The sequence below is a fragment of the Sesamum indicum genome, linkage group LG6, assembly GCF_000512975.1.
Source record: "Sesamum indicum cultivar Zhongzhi No. 13 linkage group LG6, S_indicum_v1.0, whole genome shotgun sequence".
Taxonomy (NCBI): domain Eukaryota; kingdom Viridiplantae; phylum Streptophyta; class Magnoliopsida; order Lamiales; family Pedaliaceae; genus Sesamum; species Sesamum indicum.
In genome coordinates, this window is record NC_026150.1 from 16813019 (window position 1) to 16834818 (window position 21800).

General features: G+C 36.2%; 2 protein-coding genes across 3 annotated transcripts in view; both read left to right on the forward strand.

Moving 5' to 3' along the window:
• Positions 1660–17952, forward strand: LOC105164702 (phospholipid-transporting ATPase 2). Its single transcript, XM_011083421.2, has 25 exons — positions 1660–1965; positions 2535–2767; positions 3324–3537; positions 4362–4478; positions 5393–5485; positions 5564–5738; positions 6726–6892; positions 7354–7458; positions 7689–7786; positions 7879–8021; positions 9216–9312; positions 9473–9582; positions 9658–9822; positions 10311–10465; positions 10597–10677; positions 10793–10913; positions 11923–12029; positions 13013–13144; positions 13936–14089; positions 14691–14808; positions 14928–15101; positions 15229–15280; positions 15946–16073; positions 16716–16866; positions 17271–17952. Exons 2-25 carry the CDS (start codon positions 2643–2645, stop codon positions 17604–17606), a joined length of 3318 nt encoding a protein of 1105 aa, XP_011081723.1. The 5' UTR covers positions 1660–1965; positions 2535–2642; the 3' UTR covers positions 17607–17952.
• Positions 18480–21800, forward strand: part of LOC105164704 (RNA polymerase sigma factor sigC) — a 3836-nt gene continuing 515 nt past the window's right edge. The window contains exons 1-7 of one of the 2 annotated variants that reach the window (XM_020695117.1): positions 18480–18734; positions 19752–19909; positions 20080–20643; positions 20729–20959; positions 21055–21120; positions 21222–21362; positions 21499–21699. In XM_020695117.1, the coding sequence (XP_020550776.1) occupies positions 18644–18734; positions 19752–19909; positions 20080–20643; positions 20729–20959; positions 21055–21120; positions 21222–21362; positions 21499–21699 (1452 nt within the window). In that variant the 5' untranslated portion in view covers positions 18480–18643. The remainder of the gene's footprint in view (positions 18735–19751; positions 19910–20079; positions 20644–20728; positions 20960–21054; positions 21121–21221; positions 21363–21498; positions 21700–21800) is intronic. The other variant, XM_011083422.2, reaches the window with a different exon arrangement.

Below are 21800 nucleotides of genomic sequence, written 5' to 3' on the forward strand. Positions count from 1 at the left end.
TCCTAATAGCAAGACCACTAAAAGATAAGGCCGAATTATATCTTATCTCAAGTAATTTTATCCATTTACCCAGGAATAGGAAGCACGATCAATTTCTTGAGGAAAGAGGGCACTTCCCTATAAATAAAGATCCTATCCCCAGGCGAGGGGATACCTCCTAGAGGTTGAAATTTGGTTATTATTCTGGTGCGTTCATAGTGCACTATCAAATACGATTTTACTTTTGTTTTTCATCATTACTCTTCATCCTCTTAATATGCTTCATCATTTCAAATTTCAATACTAATTTGGGTGTCGAACTGCTAACATTTTATTTTGCAGGCCCTTTTAATCCAAACTCTTTTTTGGTCAGTCCAGGTCCATTGCTCAAAGTCCAAGTCTATTGAACCCGTGCTAAAATTGCACACATAAATATGAATTTTGGAATTATATAATTCTAATATGAAATTCTTCTGAACAATTAATTATTTTATCATATTATTATATATGTAATTTAAAAAATTAATTATATGTTTAGCTATGCAGTTTGATTTTTGGCGAATTTTTTAAGTTCCAAATTAAAACCAAACCAATAATGCGTTGTGATTTTACTCTAAATTTAAAATCTAAAAAACGATTTGAGTAGTTCGATTCAGACGATTTTAGATTTTTTTATCACTCCCAGTGAGAATGATGTATGGGGATAGTAATTAAAAGGAGATGTATAGGGGAATAAAAATAAGTAAAGATATACATATACATACATATATATATATATATTCTTTTTCTATTATAAACTACGGAAAATTAGGGTTTTCTATGCTTATTCTTAATTTTGGTTGTGGGACGACTACTAGTATTCATCAACTTGTGTTCCCCATTTACCAGTTTTTCGGATTCTTATTCTTGCCCGGTGGTTTGGTTTGTGGTCCAAGAATTTTGGTGGGTTGTCGCGTCATAATTTCTATTAATGGGCCGAATTCAAATTCTTTTACCTCGCTCGGGTCGGGTCCAAATTTCTAATTGGGTCCGGGCCATTTCTCAGATATCACTACCACGGGGTTGCAATTGTTTGTTTTTTTTTTGTCATTGTTATTTAAAAAATACATTTACTACTAATGATATTTATTTTTATCTAACAATAGCTCCATCTTTTTAATTAGAAATTGCCGAATTTGCTGATATTACAGAAAATAATTGAAAAAAAATTCATACTTGCTCCCCAATTGACTTATTGCAAAGCAAACAAATATATATATATGATAAAACTGCCCATATAAGAGCAAAAACGTATCTTTTCACATGCATTAGAGCGTGAAGATGTATAAGAATAGTATGATCAATAAAATAATTATTTGACTTGCAATAACTCAATTATGAGTAAATATGTATTTATTTAATTGTTTTGTTATTTTTAACAAATACATTAAGTTTTAATCAATAAAACAATCTATTTGTTATAGAAACAACGTAAAAAGTACAATATATAACTTAACAAATTATATAAAATTTACGTATAATTACACAAAACTTTTAAAAGAGGGCGGTGTCATTGTCTCTTAAGGCCATGTTACTAGCTAATATAATTACACCAAAAGACTTCAGCCCAGTATTGGGTTGCATTGCACGTAGAATTTACTTGTTGGTTGGATACATAGACTGCACGCACATAGTATTGAAGGCCCAAGCACATGGGCCCATCATTCTATGCTAGTGCCAAACCAGGCGCCTCATCACATCGACAACAACAGAGATCGCTGTTAACACTATGCGACTTTGCTCCCGATTCCCGAAATTCCCACCGTTCGCTGCGGAGTTGACTGATGCGATCACAAGTGCAGACAACCTACGCGTTTTGCAGCAAAAGAAAGCTTCGGAAATAGTCGTCTGTAGTTCGGCTCTGGCGTCGGATCTCGGCGGATTATGATATTACGTACCTTTCTGACTATTCAATCACTCGCAAGTTCAAAGAACATTGATCAAGAGGTAATGTCCACCTTTCATCTTTACCATGTTTAATCGGATTTTCTTTGTCGAGAAAGAACCAATTCTGGTTTGTTATTTTTGTTTAATTTCTTTTTTGTTTCCTTGGTGTAGCTGAATCGGTCATAAACTGTGACGTATTTTGTTTAGTTTCTTGCATTAGGATTTCTGGTAGTTGTTGAATTCTATAAAAAACAACGGGAGAAAGTGCCGAGTTTTTATGCGAAATCGAGAATAAGTTTGAGGAAAGGAAGTTCTTTGGCCAATGTGTGTTAAGTATCTCCAGGTTATGATATTTACTCTTGTGTCTCCTTCTCCCCTCTTAGTTTTCTTGCTGTTAAGCTTGAAAAAGAGTGAACTTAGCCTTTTCGTTTTTGTGCATACTCCACTATCCAATATCTTGGCGAGGGCTCTATCTGGATCCTTTGAGTTGTTAGCGTAGTCCTTTTCTGAATTATTTCTTCGTTTATTTGTTGTGGTTTTATCTCATAATTTGAAATTGGTTCCTTGTTTTAGCAGCATCTGTTTTAGACGGTAATTATCATCATAAGATTCTTGTTCATATATTGCAGGCGAATTTTGTGAACTTCCTTGGAAATTGCTCACCCTGAATGCTACTGAGATCCATGTTGGCTGTGGAGTGAGCTTGATAAACTTCATCACATGCAATTAAGTTGATCATGAAGCGTTATGTATATATAAATGATGATAGTCTAGCACAAGATCTCTACTGTGACAATCGTATATCAAACAGAAAGTATACCATATGGAATTTTCTCCCCAAAAATCTATGGGAGCAATTCAGGTAAACATATGTTTTGCTATATGTGGTCTATAAATTCATTTAGGCTAGTGTATTGAGTTCTCTTTATTTTTGGGGGTTTAGTGCAGGAAAGTCAAACCCACCTTTATAAGTTTATGCAATCCTAGTTTTACATAAGAATTACATTTCTGCACCTGCAAAGTTAAGTAGTTGCATTCATTTCCTGCACTGGGACGAAAGAGCAGGTTATGTCCTTTGATGCAGTTGTAGTACAATTTGATTTTTGCTTCCTTGCAACTTTGGTTGGACAATGGCGATACTTTATTTCACATTCTTCACCTACCAATTCTGTTTAACACAACTTCTTGTGTGCAGTATATTCAGCCTTTCTTGCTTCTTTTAATTTTGATTTTTTTCATTCCATCTCTCTCTCTTATTTTTCCCTATTATTAGATCACCCTACACAATTTCTTTTTTCTTTTAATACTGAATGATGAATCTGTAACCAAATGCCACTGTCACAACCTTTGTAAGACGTGTTTCCTTTCCTTCCTCATTTTCATTTTGTTACATCTAACAACTCGCTCTTTTGCTCCAGCCGATTCATGAATCAGTACTTTTTGTTGATTGCTTGCCTTCAACTGTGGTCTCTGATTACTCCTGTGAATCCTGCAAGTACATGGGGCCCTCTTATATTCATCTTTGCAGTCTCTGCTACAAAAGAGGCATGGGATGATTACAATAGATATCTCTCAGACAAGAAAGCAAATGAGAAAGAAGTCTGGATTGTGAGGCAGGGCATCAGAAAGCTTGTATGTGAAATCCCTTGTCTATTTACTTATACTTCTAAATTTTATTTTAGATTTCTTGAGTTTTCTCTTATATTATAAATAGGATTGGATGGGTACTTATTCTAGCTTGCCAAATTTGGTTATGCTGGATAACATTTAGTTCTACCTCCATAGTTATCCGAATTTTAAAGTGGAAAAGAAAGAACAAAGGAGATTTCTTTGTCGCTCATGTATGGATACATTTTGTTTAGTATGGCCCACATTATGTTAAAAATTCAATTGGTTGCAGATCCATATCTCACTAGAAGTGTACATTATGCCATAGATAAAAATATATGGTGATTTGCAAACTTATTGATATCCATTCTACTTCCGTTCTAAATACTAAAATCAACATCCTGATTTACAAACACACATAACGACATTATGCAGCATCTAGGGCGGTCCTGGCTCTGGGCTCCATACTCCCTCCACCACTGATTTGTCGCATGATTGTTTCAATAAACTATTTAGTGCTGTCGTTGGGCTCCATACTCCCTTCACCAATGATTGTCCCATAATGGTTTTAATAATATGTTTGGTGCTCTATTTATGTATTCATCTGTTAACTGGTGGTAATTCTTTGCTGTCAAACTTACTATCATGTTCCCAAAGGCTGTGTTTGAAAGCAATTGAAATACAGAAAAATTTCATGTGCTGTGAAGTAAATCACTGTCATGTTCAGTGGTTTATGTCCCATTTTCCTTTTGTTTCTCAACTATTATTATTATTATTTTCTGCTTGCTTTTTGACCCTCCATCTTTTTCATATTGGACCATTTGCCTATCGTGTTTATTTTCAATTAGATTCAAGCCCAAGATATCCATGTTGGAAACATCGTGTGGCTGCGTGAAAATGATGAAGTTCCTTGTGATCTTGTCTTGCTTGGTACCGCAGATCCTCAGGGGATTTGTTATGTGGAGGTAAATTTTCTTCCTCTCTCTACTTTTAACTTTCATTTTGTTTCCTATCTGGTGTTTGGTTATTTACCCTAAGTTACTTATAAATGTTAAAATAATGTGTTTCTTCAATCTGAGAACATAAAGCAAAAATGCACTCAATTGATGTCCTACGGCTTGACTTGCTACAAATCTTCTAATATTCCAGTACAAACATTTCATTTGCATGTCTATGATAGTTGACCATGTCAAGAAGATAAACTGTGTCATAGGATTGATTTCAACTTAAGAGCAGTAAGCATATTTGCTTTCTGATCTACGTCCAGCGATTTGACTGCCTCTTCTGGTATTCCATGACAAACACATCACTGGAACTGTCTATAGTTTTTACTATCAAGAAGTTAAACTGTATAGGGTTTAACTCAAGTGAGGAATCGGTTAAAGTTTCGGAGTCTTGCCTCCTAATCCAGTTTAAGGAAGGAGATGGAGTAATGTAAGGATCATAAAGTTGAGATTAAGTTGATATGCTTCTTGACTGTTTCTGTTTCATGTTAACATCCGTCACAAAGTTCCCTAGATAGTCTGTGTTTGACTTATCCAAGGGTTATGTGCACCCACAGACTGAATGATTAAAGAGATATGCTTAAGGCTGAAAAGGTTTATTTTTATTCTTTCCCCTGGACAATTTGTGAACTTCTCTCTCTCCCTCTCTCGCTCTCTTTTCACTGCACAGTCTGCAACATGCTGACCATTATCTGTTCTAGGTTCTACAATGTGTCTACAGAGTGTTACAACTTATTAGTAAATTGACAATGGCAATTGAATAAGTAGCCACACTGCTTTTTTATCTTCCTGATCATGTTCCCATGTATCTGAAAAATTCATTTTCACCACATATCTTCGTCTGACATAGTGATAATGATTCTCTCTGTTTGTAGACCGCAGCACTAGATGGTGAAACTGACCTGAAGACACGGTTGATACCTTCTGCTTGCATGGGAATAGATGTTGAGTTGTTGCACAAAATCAAGGCATGATGTTTATTTCTTTTTAAATGCTAGATCACTCCACGGAAGACAATGTCATTTTGTTTTTCTCGTTTGTGCCAGGGTGTAATTGAGTGCCCCACTCCAGATAAAGATATTAGGAGGTTTGATGCGAATATGCGACTTTTTCCTCCATTTCTTGATAACGATGTCTGCCCCTTGACAATTAAAAATACACTTCTTCAATCGTGCTACTTAAGGAATACAGAGTGGGCCTGTGGAGTTGCTGTATACACAGGCAAGTGCATGACATTTTACATATCAAGGTCTTGATTATATATTGGGAAATTCAATTTTTATTGAAGATGGATATTAGAAAAGAAGGAAGTGTTAAATTTTTCTTTTCTCATTCTTTAAACTGTTTGGTCCAAGAAGTTATTGTTAGTGAGTTAATAGGAAGTAGAGGAGGATATTTAGTTCCCATCGGGGAAGAGCCCAAAACTTGGTCAGCAGGGTCATTGAGTAGTAAACATCAATTTGTATGCTGAATTCTACAGATTTCAACTCCTAATATGTTTCCTTATTATGCCATAAGTATGTTTTAAGGATAATATGCACCAATACCACAACTCTTTCATAATTTAAAAATTGACATTATCTTTTATGTTACTTTTTTTTCTGCTTGATTCATACTATTTAACCTCATATTCCATCTTTCTTTCTTAAAAAATTTTAGTTATCACGGTAAACTAATTGAAAACACATGCATATAGTTGGGTTTCTTTGGATCCTTTGAGTTTGTCTGATCCCTTTTATGACAAGGTAATATTCCCCACATTAGGATAATGGTATGCGCTATTATACATGAGATTTGTATATCTCTGAGGTCCTTTCGCTATATTGAATATAAACTGCCAGCCAACATATCTTTCTGGAACTTTAACTTTCAAGACTCTACATATGGGTGTAGTAAACAATGGAGCTACTCTCCCTGAATTACACCTTATTTGGAATGATGTCACTTTCCTAGTGGTGCAACTGGATGGCTCATCTTTCAGTGTTCTATTTTCATCCTTAACAGATAACTAGCATGAGTTGACAATTTGTTAAAGGTGTAGTACGTGTTGGCAACTTATATTCTATTTTTCATACTTATTTTGGACGCATACTTTGTTATCATTGGGGCACAATCTCCTAATGTCACTGTTTCTAATTTTTTCCAAAAATGTTTTCCTCTTTTGAAGATACCTTCTGGTCTTACTTCTGCATCTCTTTTTAATCACAGGCAATGAAACCAAGCTAGGCATGAGTAGGGGGGTACCTGAACCGAAGCTTACAGCTGTAGATGCCATGATCGACAAATTGACTGGAGCAATATTTGTTTTTCAGATAGTTGTAGTTATTGTTCTGGGCATAGCGGGGAATGTTTGGAAGGATACAGAAGCAAGAAAGGTGTGTCCCCCTAAAAAAGATTTTGTGTTTCTTCTTGCTCTTGTTCTAGTTATGTAATTCAGCACATGTATGCAAACAAATGAAACTTGAAATGGATTAAGCTTGTGCAAAGTTCTAATGTCACACACCTGTAGAAATTATTTGGGTCGAATTTGAGCAGCTTTTGTGGAACTCAATTAGGTTAGGTTTGTCCAAATACAGATTGGAAGATCAAGGATAATGATCCTTTTGGTTAATTCATGAAGTTATCAATAGGAATTTGGCTTGGAGTACTTTGTTTGTTCTTCCTTTCACCATTTCTCATTGTTGACAAAATAGGAATTCAAATAGAAGTACAGATGAAAGCAGATACTGTACTTGAATGTTGACTCTGACATGAAATTCCTGGCACACTGTGAATCATGTTTTATGTGACTTAGTTCTTTGTATTTAATGATACCAATTTTATTCGTCTATTGTAGCTATGGTATGTTCGGTATCCAACAGAAGGTCCTTGGTATGAGCTCCTGATCATCCCTCTACGATTTGAACTGCTATGCTCCATTATGATTCCTATATCTATAAAGGTAAGCTTTTTAGTAGTTCATAGAATCGTGACAATTGTCATACTTATCCTATTGGGTACTGACTCATTTGTAGTTAAATTTTTCACTAGGAGTTGTCTTTATAGCCACTCAATTTTTATATAATCTTGAAGAACTTGCAAGTAGGATAATTTGGTCTGGTTTAGTGGTTTTCTGCTGTTACTTTAATATGCACTTTGTCTTTGTAAAGGGTGTGCTCTTCTCCACTGCAGGTATCCTTAGATCTTGTTAAAGGCTTATATGCCAAATTTATTGATTGGGATGATCAGATGGTTGATGTAGAAACAGGGACTCGGTCCCACGCAGCCAAGTAAGAAATACAGATGCACTCATGATATTGCCTGTTGAATGAGTATACATGCAATATCTGCTTTAGTTTACTCTGTTTCTTGCACCTGGCAGCACAGCAATTAGTGAGGACTTGGGACAAGTTGAGTATATATTGACTGATAAGACAGGAACCCTTACTGAGAACAAAATGATCTTCAAAAGATGTTGCATAAGCGGAAGGTTTTATGGGAATGAAAATGGGGATGCTTTGACAGGTAAAACATGTGTAGCTGTGAATTTCATATTGGTTTCTCTGTTAAGCTCCATGTCTTGAAAAGTCAGAACTTAAACATCTTCTGTAGTTAGGGTGTGACCTTTGAAGTCAAGATACTGTTGCTTGTCATTTTGTACAACAACTAAAGCAAACATCCAGTGAAAAGGGACTCTCAGACCAACTCAGCTTGCAATATTTTGATAAAATATGATATAGAACACTAGGTGCTTGGATTTGTTTCTCTTATCTAGATATAGTGGTCCTGGAGAACACTAGGAAGGTTTTTATCACTGTGAAAATGTGTCCATTCGGAGGTTGTTATTGAGGAACTTATTTTGCTTTTCCTGTCTCCTGATTTAGCATGCTTTTGTTTCTCAAACCACATGCTTCATGTGGTAAAAGATGTGTTGGAATAGGAGTGGAGTTAATATACGTGGATAATAGGTGGATGAGGTCTTGCACTCCTTAATAAAGCTGCATCCAGTTGTAGCATGTGACTATAGTTTTAATTTCTAACAAAACATGTTGAGTTTCATGATACTGTAGTTTGAACTGAGGTGAAAATCTTTTCCTGCTAATCATTTGTCACAAAAGCGTTTTAATCAATATTTTCCTAGTTGATAATTGATGTAGCCTATTTACATCCGAGTTTCGGGAAGAGAGAAAAAGAAGAGATCTTACAGCCTTTAATTCAGTGTAACCCTTGCAAAGAGACTTATTTTGCATGGAATAGCATATCTGTGGATTATTCATGCATTTCAAAACAGTTTTGGTTGAAATAACATGGAATCCTGTTGCTGCTTGAATATAGGTCTCCGTTTAATTGGATTGTTCTTTTGTTTTGTGTGTTTAATCCAGCATATTTGTTTTTTCCTTGCCCATCAACGATCTTGTTTCTCCACTAACCGAAAGTGCTAGTAACTACTCAAGATATTAGTTGCATGATGCTTAGGCAATTCACTGCATTAAGTAGTTGGGTTTTATGGATGGTCTAATGAGTTGATATTCTGATATGAGTATGATTTTATTTTTTGCTCCCATTGCTAAGTGAATTTGTCTTTATTTTGTTTATTATCTGAATTTGGTAAGGCCATAGGTTTTCAGTAATAAGTCTTTTGATTATTTTATGTGGTTCTGTTTGGAGTAAGGAGTCTTTTCATGATATATTAGAAGTTATTTACCCTGTGGTCTACAGATGCACAACTGCTTAATGCTGTATCCAGTGGCTCTACCGATGTGATTCAGTTTCTAAAGATTATGGCGATATGCAATACTGTAATCCCTGTCAGAAGGTAATTTTAGCATATTTATTTGTAAGAGCTTGCAGAGATAATTCACTACACACAGAAGCCACAAAGTTCGAGTCATGTTTTATATGGTCTTTGAAGGAATGGTTTTTCTCATGCTCCTGACCTCTAATCCTGCACTGTTTCTATATATGGGTTTACCCAGTAAAAGTGGAGATATTTCATACAAGGCGCAATCCCAAGATGAAGAAGCTCTTGTACGCGCAGCTGCTCGTCTGCATATGGCTTTTGTTAATAAAAATGGGAATGTTCTTGGTAAGATTGAGGAACATTGGTTGTAACTTGTCTCTGTTGTACTAGATATATAATATATGTTTCCTGGCTTTGCAGACATCAGTTTCAATGCTTCACTAGTCCGATATGAAGTGCTAGACATTCTGGAGTTTACTTCTGACAGGAAAAGGATGTCTGTAGTTGTTAAGGATTGCCAAAGCGGGAAAATTTTCCTCTTATCGAAGGGAGCAGATGAAGCGATTCTTCCTCATGCTTATGCGGGTAACTTTCTTCTTCTTTCTTGGATGACTTTTTCTTTTTTCTTTTTTATCAACCTTGAAGAAATTGAAGGTAGGAAATTGGTATCAAGTAATCTGGAATTTCAGGTGTTCTATAGCTTGAAATTAACTGCATCTTATTCAGGAAACATGATATTACCAATCAAGCTAGGGAAACATGTTATTATCAGTATAAATCTGAATAGCATACAATGTGCAATCCTTGTAAACATACAAAACTTGAAAATCTGTTGCTTCCTATTATTATGTGCAGTCCTTCTAAACATACAAAATTTGAAAATCTGTTGCTTCCTATTATTTTGCCATACTGATCATTTTGATCCTGGTGATGAGCTTTAACCAAATAGAAGATTAATAACATATACCAAATACTGGCATGTTTTAAATCCTTGGTAGATAAAGAAATTCTCCATCTTTGCAGCATCTTATAATTACCTTATTTGAGTATCTAAACTTGAAGTGTTATGTCAGGGCAACAGATTCGGACTTTTGCTGAAGCTGTGGAACAGTATGCTCAACTGGGTCTGCGGACATTATGCCTTGCTTGGCGCGAATTAGACCATGATGAGTATCAGGAATGGGCATCAATGTTCAAAGAAGCTAATAGTACACTAGTTGATAGAGAGGTAGCCTTTGAAGCCTACAACTCTGTTTGTATCATCTTTTTGTTTGCTTGGATGACCACCTACGGTCTGCCTATGTTGTCAAGCTGTAATATTGTTTAACGTGGAAAAAGTACTTACTCCAAATTTTGCAGTGGAGAGTAGCTGAAGTCTGCCAAAGATTAGAGCATGATTTTGAGATTCTTGGTGTTGCTGCCATAGAGGATCGCCTACAGGTGATTCTTTTTGGCTAGAAAACACAAATTTTAATGTTCATCTGTTACACCCTTTTTAATCTGTTGCCTAAGTAGTTATTTTACCTGTACTATTTCCATCTTGGTAAAAATCCAGGATGGAGTGCCAGAAACAATCGAAACTCTCAGGAAAGCAGGAATAAATTTTTGGATGCTGACTGGAGACAAGCAGAACACTGCTATACAAATAGCTCTTTCTTGCAATTTTGTGTCCCCAGGTGATTTTACTCAATCTTGGAATACTCATGCCTAGTATTAGCCTAAATGTGAATATTTTGGAGAATTGATAAGAGTGGAAGTTGCAGAAAGAGAAAGTAAATTCATGATTAATGAATTTGGTATACTCAGAAATGAGATTGTTATTTAAAATTATCAAATATTATCAGTGAAGTTGCATATGATTCTGTTAAGGATGATTGTTGAAGCAATTTGCATAACCTAAACAGTTTGGTCATAAATCTGGGTTAAATTTGCTGCTGTAGTTTTGTAGCAAACTTGCTAGGGAGTTATATCATCCTACCTGGAAGTTGAATGAGAAATTTGGTGATATTGTGAGAGATCAATGCAGAATTGTCAAGAATCAAAACCTTTTATATATTAGAAAAGTTTCAAATAGAAGTTAACTTAACCCCACCGTTCTTAAGTTAATATTGTGAATCTTATACATTAGTGGATTTACCTTTGAAGTGGAACTTGTAGGAACCGTTATCCCTTCTCATGTGATATCCTGTAGATCTTGATAGAAGAAAAAAACATGTTGAATTTTTATAGTTGTGTAATTTGGTGAATGGAAAACTAGTAAGGAAAGAAATGGTGGAATTTCAATCTGAATTACCAAGAGACAAAATAGTAAAGAAAGATTTCTTTTCTTGGCAATTTAGTAAATGATATAAAAACCTTTGTGATAAGGGATCTTTCTCCTTATGGAAGATTGAAAGGTGATTAGAATAGTGGGGAGAAATTAGAGGATAAATTGAGAACAAAACCAAACTCAATACTGGAACACACTTCTTGTGGTTGACAAGCAACAAATGGCTCCCTCGATATTTGTTGGACTCACTTGATTTACTTGAGAGTTATTTCTGTTTAATTTTCTTCTCAATCTTTTACTTTGACATTTAGGTTACTTCTCAACTATATTACTAGAAATCTGCACCTGATGCTGCTAGCTCTTCAGCTTTTATCATCATTTTCATATTTGAAACTGGTTTTGCTGACTGTTAACAGAGCCTAAAGGTCAACTTCTGATGATTAATGGGAAAACTGAGGATGAAGTATGTAGGAGTCTGGAGAGGGTTTTGCTTACTATGAGAATCACAAATTCTGAACCGAAGGTATGGGTTTCCCATTTTTATGAAGCAATTCTTATCAGCCTGAACTTCTTGTTGCTATTATTGAATAGGTTCTCAGAGTGCCTCACTAAAAGTTCATTCTTCATAGTTGCTGTGTTAAATTGAAAGGAAAATATGGCTATTGGAAAGAAGATTACCCAGTTGCTTAGTGAATAATTTGGTGGAAAGATGCCAGTAAATAATGTGATCATGTATCTGTGTCTTGTCATAAATTCACTTTTTCCATCTTTGCTTAAATTCTGGAACCTGAACAGTTTTTTCTATCCTTTAATGATTTATGGCTGGTGTGTCATATGGAGCTTAATTAGGATGCATAGAACTGAGCTTTCTTATATCTCAGAAGCCATAGGATAAAAACCTCATCCTAGTTGTGCATTAGCATAGTACTTTTTGTTCTCAGTTCCTTCTGAGATGCCGTAATACCTCATATGAATACCAGGCCTTGAATTAGTAGATTTTGTGATTTTCTGTGAGCCACCTGAGGGCTCTTAGTTATGAGTGAATAATACCTCAACGGCTATAATTTTCACCGTGTTCTCCAATTGATATGATAAAGCTCTAGTGGCTCCTGAACTAGTCAGTATATCATCATGTTTGCGTGCTAGTAATTGAAGAACTGAAAGAATATATGAATGGTATCAGCATGACCCAAAAAGAAGTGGAAATTTCAGAATAATAACTATCACCTGTGGTCCCCCATTAGTTTTATATGCGTCTAATGTAGTTGTCTTGACGTCTCTTATGACATCTGAGCACCTTTTTTTATATTTTACTTATCTTTTATATGCCTGGCATGGAGGAGGCTCATTAGATGTTGCTAGACTTTTTCAGGAAAGATTTGTTCTCTCTGGGCTTCTTTTGTTCCCCCTCAGAGAAATGTGTGGAATAAAGTGAAAACAATATATGCACTTATTACTCATATTTCCTCTTGGGAGTTCCTTGTAACAGATGTCTTTTTGTCACAGGATGTAGCTTTTGTTGTTGATGGCTGGGCTCTTGAAATTGCCCTAAAGCATTACCGTAAAGCATTCACAGAGCTTGCAGTTTTGTCAAGGACAGCTATATGTTGCCGTGTTACTCCATCACAGAAGGCACAGGTGCCTTAACTGTACCAGATATCATTCTTGTTTTTACTATTTTTAGGGTCCTCTAATGCCTGTCATGTAGAATTAAACTAATCAAGTAACACAAAGTTCATCCCTTCATTGATATTTCAATTTCACATCCTTCTAGCAATAAGTTTTCTAATGATTTTCATGGCACCTTGAACTTCTCCTGAATACCATGTTAACCAATGAATCTCTCTGCATAAAATTCTGCAACCAATTCTTTGTTTAACTACTAATATTTCTAGAATGTAATCTGCCAGCCTTCTTTTCTACTGTCATTTTCTGGTTGAGGAAGTACCATATCTATAGTAGTTTTAAGAATTCCGAACTGCAAAGCTGTAGGAAGCATGCTGGGGTAGATGCCTTCATTTAACAATAAAATGCAATCACTAAAGGGGTTGATACGGGATTGGTATCATCATGCCACTTTATGCCCCACTGCAGAGACTGTAAAAAAAAAGTAGTCATTTGCTTCCATTTAGACCAACCCCAGAAAGTAGAGGAACAAGAGAAAATAATTAAAAAAAAACAACGAATAGGTTTTCAGATTTTGGAATTATAAGAAAAGAATAGTATGCCTGATTTGATGTTCTATCTTAGACTAAACCTTCTATGTTCAACACTTTGGTATTCTAATCCACGCGATCTCAAGCAATTAAAAATACCAGCCAAGAAGCAGTGGCACATCAATGCTCGTATTTAAAGATCTTTGACCTTTTTACTGTTATTTATCTAGGAAAATGTGCTGAAGAGTTTCTTTTCCTTTTAACCTTTTTTAGCTTGTGGAGCTTCTGAAATCATGTGAATATAGAACCTTGGCCATTGGGGATGGTGGAAATGATGTGAGGATGATTCAACAAGCTGACATAGGAGTGGGCATTAGTGGGAGAGAAGGGCTGCAGGCGGCAAGGGCAGCTGATTATAGCATTGGAAGTAAGATCTTTGTTTTGCTGTCTGAATTAATGTCATCTCTACCTTATTTGAAATCTACAGTTGGTGAAATGTTTGTCTATTATATGAAGAAGGATTCATCGTAAACTATTGAATTTTTAGTTGCTAGAAATTGTGAAAAACCAACTGTTGTAGGTAGGGTCCATATTTTGTGGAACAAGAATGTCCTGGCTAATGAGAGAATGGTGAATTTGTGTACCCTCCCCCTCCATACATGATTTACTGCTGAATATGGAATTTGTGAGCTTTATAAATGGGATCTTCAAGAGACCTTGAACCACCCATGCCCATTTATTTTTTAACCTTTTGTTTTTGAAGTTGTTCTTTTTTCCATTCTTGAGTTGGCTAAAAGCTCAAATGATGAACCACCAATGCATGTTCTATTATAACGGTTGCTCTTCATTTCCACTTAGAATCCATCGACACTGTAGCACGCTCCATCTATGTTTAATTGCTTTCTTGAACTGAAGTTCAGATTTGATTTGCTTGAGGCAATTATTTGTTTATTGGAATTTTGAGTAAGTTTTATATTTACACTATATTTACCGCATCTTTTACACATGTTAATATCCTTGTCTTGCAGAGTTCAGATTTTTAAAAAGACTGATACTTGTGCATGGACGTTATTCATACAACCGCACAGCATTTCTTTCTCAATATTCCTTCTATAAGTCCCTGCTAATATGTTTTATCCAGATCTTGTAAGTTCCTTGATTTGCTGGCAGCCACTCTCATTTGGCTTCTTATATTTGTTTGCAGCTATGTTGAATGGCAAAAGGAGTATAGGTTCTACTCATGTACTAACCACATAGGCTTCCAGTTTCTCATTTATTTCAGGTGTCTCAGGGACAAGTCTTTTCAACTCTGTTAGCTTGATGGCTTATAATGTTTTCTACACTAGTGTTCCTGTTTTAGTCAGTGTTCTAGACAAAGATCTTAGTGAAAGGACTGTAATGCAGCACCCACAGATACTGTTTTACTGCCAAGCGGGAAGGTTTAAACCTGTGCTCTTTCTCCTGTTTCCATTCCACTTTTGCTTCCAAAGGGTTGCACTTGTGGTGAACACTGTTCCTGAATTTCGTTTATGTTGACTTCCGGTATTTTTTCAAACAATGAAACAGACTTCTTAACCCTAGCACATTTGCTGGATGGTTTGGCCGTTCTCTATTTCATGTGAGTGCCTTTTTATTTTTATTTATGTATCCTTTTTCTTACCAAACACATGCTTTTCTGGATCACAAGTCAAGTTTCAGATAAGAAACAATTTTTTCGAAGGGTCAAAGAGTAAGAGGTCAACAGATTCATAATAGAGGTTAGGTTTAGGTGTGCTAGAAAGCATGTTGAATTGATGTATGGAAATGACTTAAACACCCATCACTGGTCCTACTATTATCCTTTGTGTGAAAATTAGAAAATTCTCTTTTGGATGGACTAAAGCATTTAATCTAGTTAATTTAAGAAATGGATACACCAAAGGGGGTTTAGGCTGCAAGGCTGCGAAAAGTTACCACGGTATTTCATTGGATAAGTGCACCTGTTCCAAAAGGCAAAAGAATATGTATATATGGAGTGTAGGCAAAGTACTCCGAGAGAGGATGGTGGCTGCTATTCTGTACGGAGCTGAAACAAATAAAAAATATGAGATTCATGTCTAATGCACGTCAGACCAAATGACAAGTATGAACTTTGATTTACATCGATGACCTATAATGAATTACCACCAACTGATTCGATGAAATTCATTTTTGCGGCTTCTGTGTTAGCATGGAGAAGATTTTTCTTTCCTTTGTGAAGTACTTGATGGTTTACTTTGATTGTCAATCTGTGCTGCTCTTCAGGCAATTGTTGTTTTTGTCATCTCAATACATTCCTATGCTTTTGAGAAAAGTGAGATGGAGGAGGTATCGATGGTTGCACTTTCTGGATGCATTTGGTTGCAGGCATTTGTCGTTGCACTAGAGACGAAGTGAGTGGCTGTTTTTCTCTTTCATTTCTTATGCTGACTTTCTCGTCTTAACTAAAAACATGTGGAAATATGAAAGAAGAGAAAATGTGTATGTTATCCTATGAGTGCCATTCTATAGACTTCACCCCTTGTGTAGAAAAAGTTTCAGATTCTTGATTTTCCCAGACTAATAATAATCATAAAGATTTTCCCAGACTAGTAATCATAGACATTTTCATATAATTTACCACTAGTAGTCAAATTCAGTTTCCCATGTTTAAGGCCTTCTAGCAAGACATTTCATTTTTATTGCACCACACTGGCATGCAAATCTGATATTTTACTTTGATTTTAGGTATATTACAAGGGGCTCCCCCTCAGGTTCACCTTAATTACAATTACCCCCTCGTTACACCCCTGAAATTACAAATACCCTCCTACATTGAGTTGTCACAAGAGGTATTTGTAATTTTTCAAACAACGAGAGAGTATTTGTAACTATGGCAAACTTCAAACCTCAGGAGAGCCCGTTATATTTACCCGTGATTTTATTGCAAAATGGGTCTTGGCTGTTACTGTTGCTGTTTGCTTCATATTTTTCATATTATCTGTCATCTGAATATATTTGGGATTGGTTCACCCCGTTCCATTTGGTGTTTGCAGTTCTTTTACAATATTGCAACACATTGCAATATGGGGCAATCTGGTAGCTTTTTATGTCATCAACTGGATTGTTAGTGCTCTCCCGTCGTCGGGGATGTACACAATAATGTTTCGTCTTTGCAAGCAGCCATCATACTGGATTACAATGATTGTGAGTCTTCTTTTTCGTTCTGTTATTCCTCAATGTATGAACCATTCTGCTAATCACCAAATTGTCTAATGCAACTCCTTCAATCAAAATGAATTCTCTTCCTAATTCATAATACGAGGAACTACCACTCCTTACTGTCCAGAAAACCTGTGTATTTAATGTTTCTTTCTGATTTTGCGATCAATTATGCCCCAATGCCCTAACTTGTGCCATTTATCTCCTCCATCAAATAGAGATGCAAAAGTTGGTTTTTGTATTTAAATCGACTTTCTTAATTCTAGTTTCTATCTCTACACTGGGACACATTGCTTTTCAGCCCGTCAAACTCAGAAGATAAAATTTTGTAAGGTCCTCCCCATTTTTTAAAATCATATGTCCGCTGACCAAACACTATGCTATTTCAGCTTATTGTTGCGGCTGGAATGGGTCCTGTTCTTGCTCTGAAGTACTTCAGATACACGTATAGGTCGAGCAAAATCAACATACTTCAGCAGGCAGAACGATTGGGAGGGCCAATCCTGTCATTGGGGAACATAGAACCTCAGTCGAGATCTTTGGAAAAAGATCTCTCCCCTTTGTCAATATCGCAACCCAAGGGCCGCAATTCTGTATATGAACCTCTTCTGTCAGACTCACCCAATGCTACAAGACGATCCTTTGGACCAGGAGCGCCATTTGATTTTTTCCAACCGCAATCGAGATTGGCCTCCAGTTACACAAGAAACTGCAAGGACAACTGATGTTCATGATTCTTGAAGGAGAAGAAATTACCCGGGAATTATGATACACCTTCCATCACGTTTCTTAAATCAACGCATGACTGTCTCGCTTCGGCTTTAATTGCAATTACTTGCGCAAATTTTACAAACACCTGTAATTATTTAGCTCAATATTTCTTCTCCTCCTTCATTTTAAACCTTTTTGGGTTTACATGGAAAGTATTTGTATATTCCACTGTCGTTTATAACAGAGACATCGGGGGGATCCAATTTTGGGAGAGAGTGAGTGAAGCGTAGTAGTTGGAACCGGAAAGATGTCCTCCTTGCTATATTTGGAATAAATAATCAGGTCGATTCTTTGAAATTACTTGCATTTCATGAAATTTATTTGGTACTCTGATTTTATATTGAGGCATTAAAACTTGATTTTTGCTGGAAAATACAGAGATTATGTTATGTAGTTCGGAAAATCAAATCTTAATTGGTAAAAACGTTACAAAATCCAGGTCTAAAGCTGAATTTAATAGATTTTGCATTGGAATCGCTGCATGCATCTAACAAAATAGAATCAACTTCTCTGCTCTCTATAGGCATCTGACAAATTTAACTTTTACCACAAAAAGGAAGGTGGGAAAAAAAGAAAAGCTGTATTTCTACGTTGAAGCAAGCAATCCATCTAAATTTAAAATTTAATCAGAAGATTAGCTGAATCAGCTGATAGTAAATCGTGTTGGTAAATTACGAAAATGGAAAATCGTGATTACTTTAAAAATAAATGGAAACTTGCCCGTGTGGGGGAATTTCTTCTGGAACAGAAGTGAATAATCATATTCAATAATTCATTACTTACGCAACATGAATTTGAACCACTTACGACATACCAAAAAGAAGCAAACGTGTGAAAGGCAGGGTGTATTGACCCTATGGTTGAGATGGGGAACCAGTGGCTGACAGCTGACAAGAGCAGCATATCTCTCTGACCCTCCACTTTTCCAATTTTCATCACTCAGTGAGCATCTGATGGGCATTTCTTGCCTTCAAGAAACAATTTTTTGTCAATGGGTTTTAGGCTAAACCTCAAATGGAGTGGTCTTTCAGTTCAATCCCCCTTCTCCACAAGTACATCGTCTCTGCCTTACACATACCCTTGTGAGTCACCAATTCTTGGAAATGAGATCATACGGTTTTATTGCACTCTTTTTCTTAAGTCATATTTTTTGGTTGCAAGATTTCTGTGATCTAATTATGTTGGCTTTTTTTTTTCCTTTCTTGAGGTAAATTTTACGTTTGTTTATGTTTTAGCTTTCTTAGTGATTGTTCTTGAGGTAAATGTTATGTAAACAAACTCATGCATGTTCCGTATAACACCAGAATACAGAGGATTGAGCGCACTAAGTCAACAAGCTAATATGTGAGTTTTGCAGTAGGGCTGAAGTTAGATTGTATATACAAAGTTTAAGAAAATACTTAAAGTGAAAGATGAATTATAGATCATAGCGTTGCCATCCTACGTTCGGACTTGCAACCCGGAATATTAATCTTAAAGATGAAGTGGAATATCTTTCCCTGTTATGACATTGTGAGTTTTTAATGATTTATCCCGATCTGCTAGAATGAATCATTTTTCCTTATAGGTTCTCAAAGAACTTGTTTCCTGGTGAAATTGTGTTTGTATCCTGAATCATTGTTTTCGTGTACGAGTCAGTGAGCATTTATTCTCAGGCTTCTAACGAGCTCTTATACTCAAGGTTCTCTGTGTGATTCGGCGTTTTTGAGTATTTCCCTACCATGTTAAATATTTGATGTTATACGAAGTCTAAGTAGATTAGTTCATTTCATGTTTCTTGAATGTGTAATCTTACTCAAGAAATAGAAATAAGAGAGAGGGAACAAGGGTTTCCAAAGAAATTTTTCACCGAAAGCATTGATGCATTGTGGCCAGCTGTGTTCCCTGTAATGTATTGCCAATAATAGTAACCAATAATTCCTTTGTCATATTTGATAATCCTGGTCAACTTTTTAACTCTGCCCGCAAAACGTTTTTCTCTAATGCTGGTTGTTCCACCCCTCCTCCGAGTCATACTAACATATGCAAACAGACAAAAGAATTTCTCGTCATGAAGTTTGAAGATACGGTTTCTTATCTATTGTACTCAAACTATACAGGTAGAGGCAGAGATACCTCCTACATCTTGGCGAGATTGTCTGCTTCATCAGTTTTATATGGAGAGACTGAAACACTTAATGATGCTTCCAGAGTACATGTTTGTTCTTCGTCCCCTCAGCTTTTGGAGAATTATTACTTGGGAACTAGAGAAACAAAGGTCATCTATCTTTCCATTGCTCTGATTGCATATTAAGTAATTTGTCGACAAATCTGATCAGGCATTAGCAGGGCACTTTGGTGTTACCAGTGACATCATGAGAAGAGATTTATCTTTCTCTTTCAGGGTTCAATGTTCATTTACTTGCTTATATACTTTTATCTATTCAGGTTGCAGTTGGGAAGGGCTCGAGTGATGGTTTATCAAGTTTACTTGAAAAGCACATTGAAACATCTAACAGCGAGGATAAGTTGGCGTACCTTACTAGCTTACAAGCAACCCAATTATCGCAGTTCAGATTATTAATGAAAAATCTTGATATGTTGGAAGACATGTTTTCCGATTCTAATGTGGTAAGGTTGGAAAGAGATATTCTGGAGCAATTAGAAAGACTTGGAGCTTTAAGATTGTTCTATTCATGTCTATCCAGGACCCTGAAATCCTCAACTTCTTTTGATTTGTCTAATGCAACAACTGAGCTTGTTGAAGAGCCCAAGGTAAATGATTCAGTGGATAACCATGTAGGCGAAGTTGTTCGATCTGGAAGAAAAGAACTCAGAAAATTGAGGAGAAAAAGAATGTTGGATAAGGAAAGTGGTATTACTACGCAAGAATTGCCTACAGTAACCATTTCAAAACAGCATAAATATGCCTCTGCTAGAAGAGCTTCAAGATCTAGAAATAAAAGACAGAGAATTGCTAGAAACGAGGCAGAAATGTCGAGTGGAGTTAAGGTTGTTTCAGTTTCTGTTGTGTAAGCAGTGTTTTCTGCTTATCCAAGAAAAGTCTTAGCTTATAGTTAACATTATTATATGACAGTTGGTAGCAGAACTGGAAAAAGTCAGGACGATACTGGAAGAAGAAACTGGTCAGGTAGCTAGCTTGAGCAGCTGGGCAGAAGCTGCTGGAATTAAAAAGAAGGAATTGCAGCAGAATTTGCATTATGGTTGGCATTGCAGGGACGAGCTTCTAAGAAGTACACGCTCCTTGGTTTTGTTTATTGCAAGAAACTATTGGGGACTTGGAGTAGCCTTTGAAGACCTTATTCAGGTTGTCTTTCTTTTTCCCTTTGCTTTTCTAGTTCCCCTTTTGCGTCCACTTCATTGTAATATTTCAAGGCCTGTCTTGCTCGTAATGTTGGATAGGCTGAATATTGTTCACACAAAAAACCTAAACTGGAATTCGTGCTGTTCATAGAGCATAGTTGGAACGTAAACAGTTGTTGCAAACAATGCAGTTAGAAATGTTTGGTCGTTCAAATGGTTTTTTATTTCATATCCAAACTCTGACAACTTAGTCATATTTTCTACAGGCAGGAAATATAGGGGTCTTGCAAGGTGCAGAAAGGTTCGATCAGTCAAGGGGATACAAATTCTCAACCTACGTCCAGTACTGGATTAGGAAGTCAATGTCAACACTGGTGGCGAGACATGCCAGAGGAGTCCGAATTCCTGTACTCCTCATTCTTTGTCCATATCGACTGCTTGTCATTCAAACTTCTTACATTTTTTCTCAAAAAATTGAACGAAAATAAATAAAACGGAAACAGAGTTTCAGCATTCACAATTGTACCTTTTTTCTGGGTGCAGTGCACTTTAAGCAAGGTTATAAATCAAGTACAAAGAGCACGCAAGGCCCTTAGCACCAGCAACGGGAAATATCCAGATGACTCTGATATTGCCAAGTATACTGGCCTATCCATAGCTAAAATTATGTCGGCTAGCAAATGCCTCAGAGTTGTGGGATCTATAGATCAGAAAATAGGGGAAGCAATCAGTGCAAAGTATATGGTAAGACTCAAGTTTGTCGTTCTTGATGCCTTCGACTGTTCTACTAATCTAAGCTGAATTGAGTTTTGTATTCATTATTCAGATCGAATGTAGTCATGTGA

Bases quoted from the DNA above. Each gene is read 5' to 3' on its own strand.
- LOC105164702 (XM_011083421.2), top strand. From the start codon at position 2,643: ATGAAGCGTTATGTATATATAAATGATGATAGTCTAGCACAAGATCTC. The intron at 2,768-3,323 runs GTAAACATATGT...CTTTTGCTCCAG, and splicing joins AATCTATGGGAGCAATTCAG to CCGATTCATGAATCAGTACT. The intron at 16,867-17,270 runs GTGAGTCTTCTT...ATGCTATTTCAG, and splicing joins CATACTGGATTACAATGATT to CTTATTGTTGCGGCTGGAAT.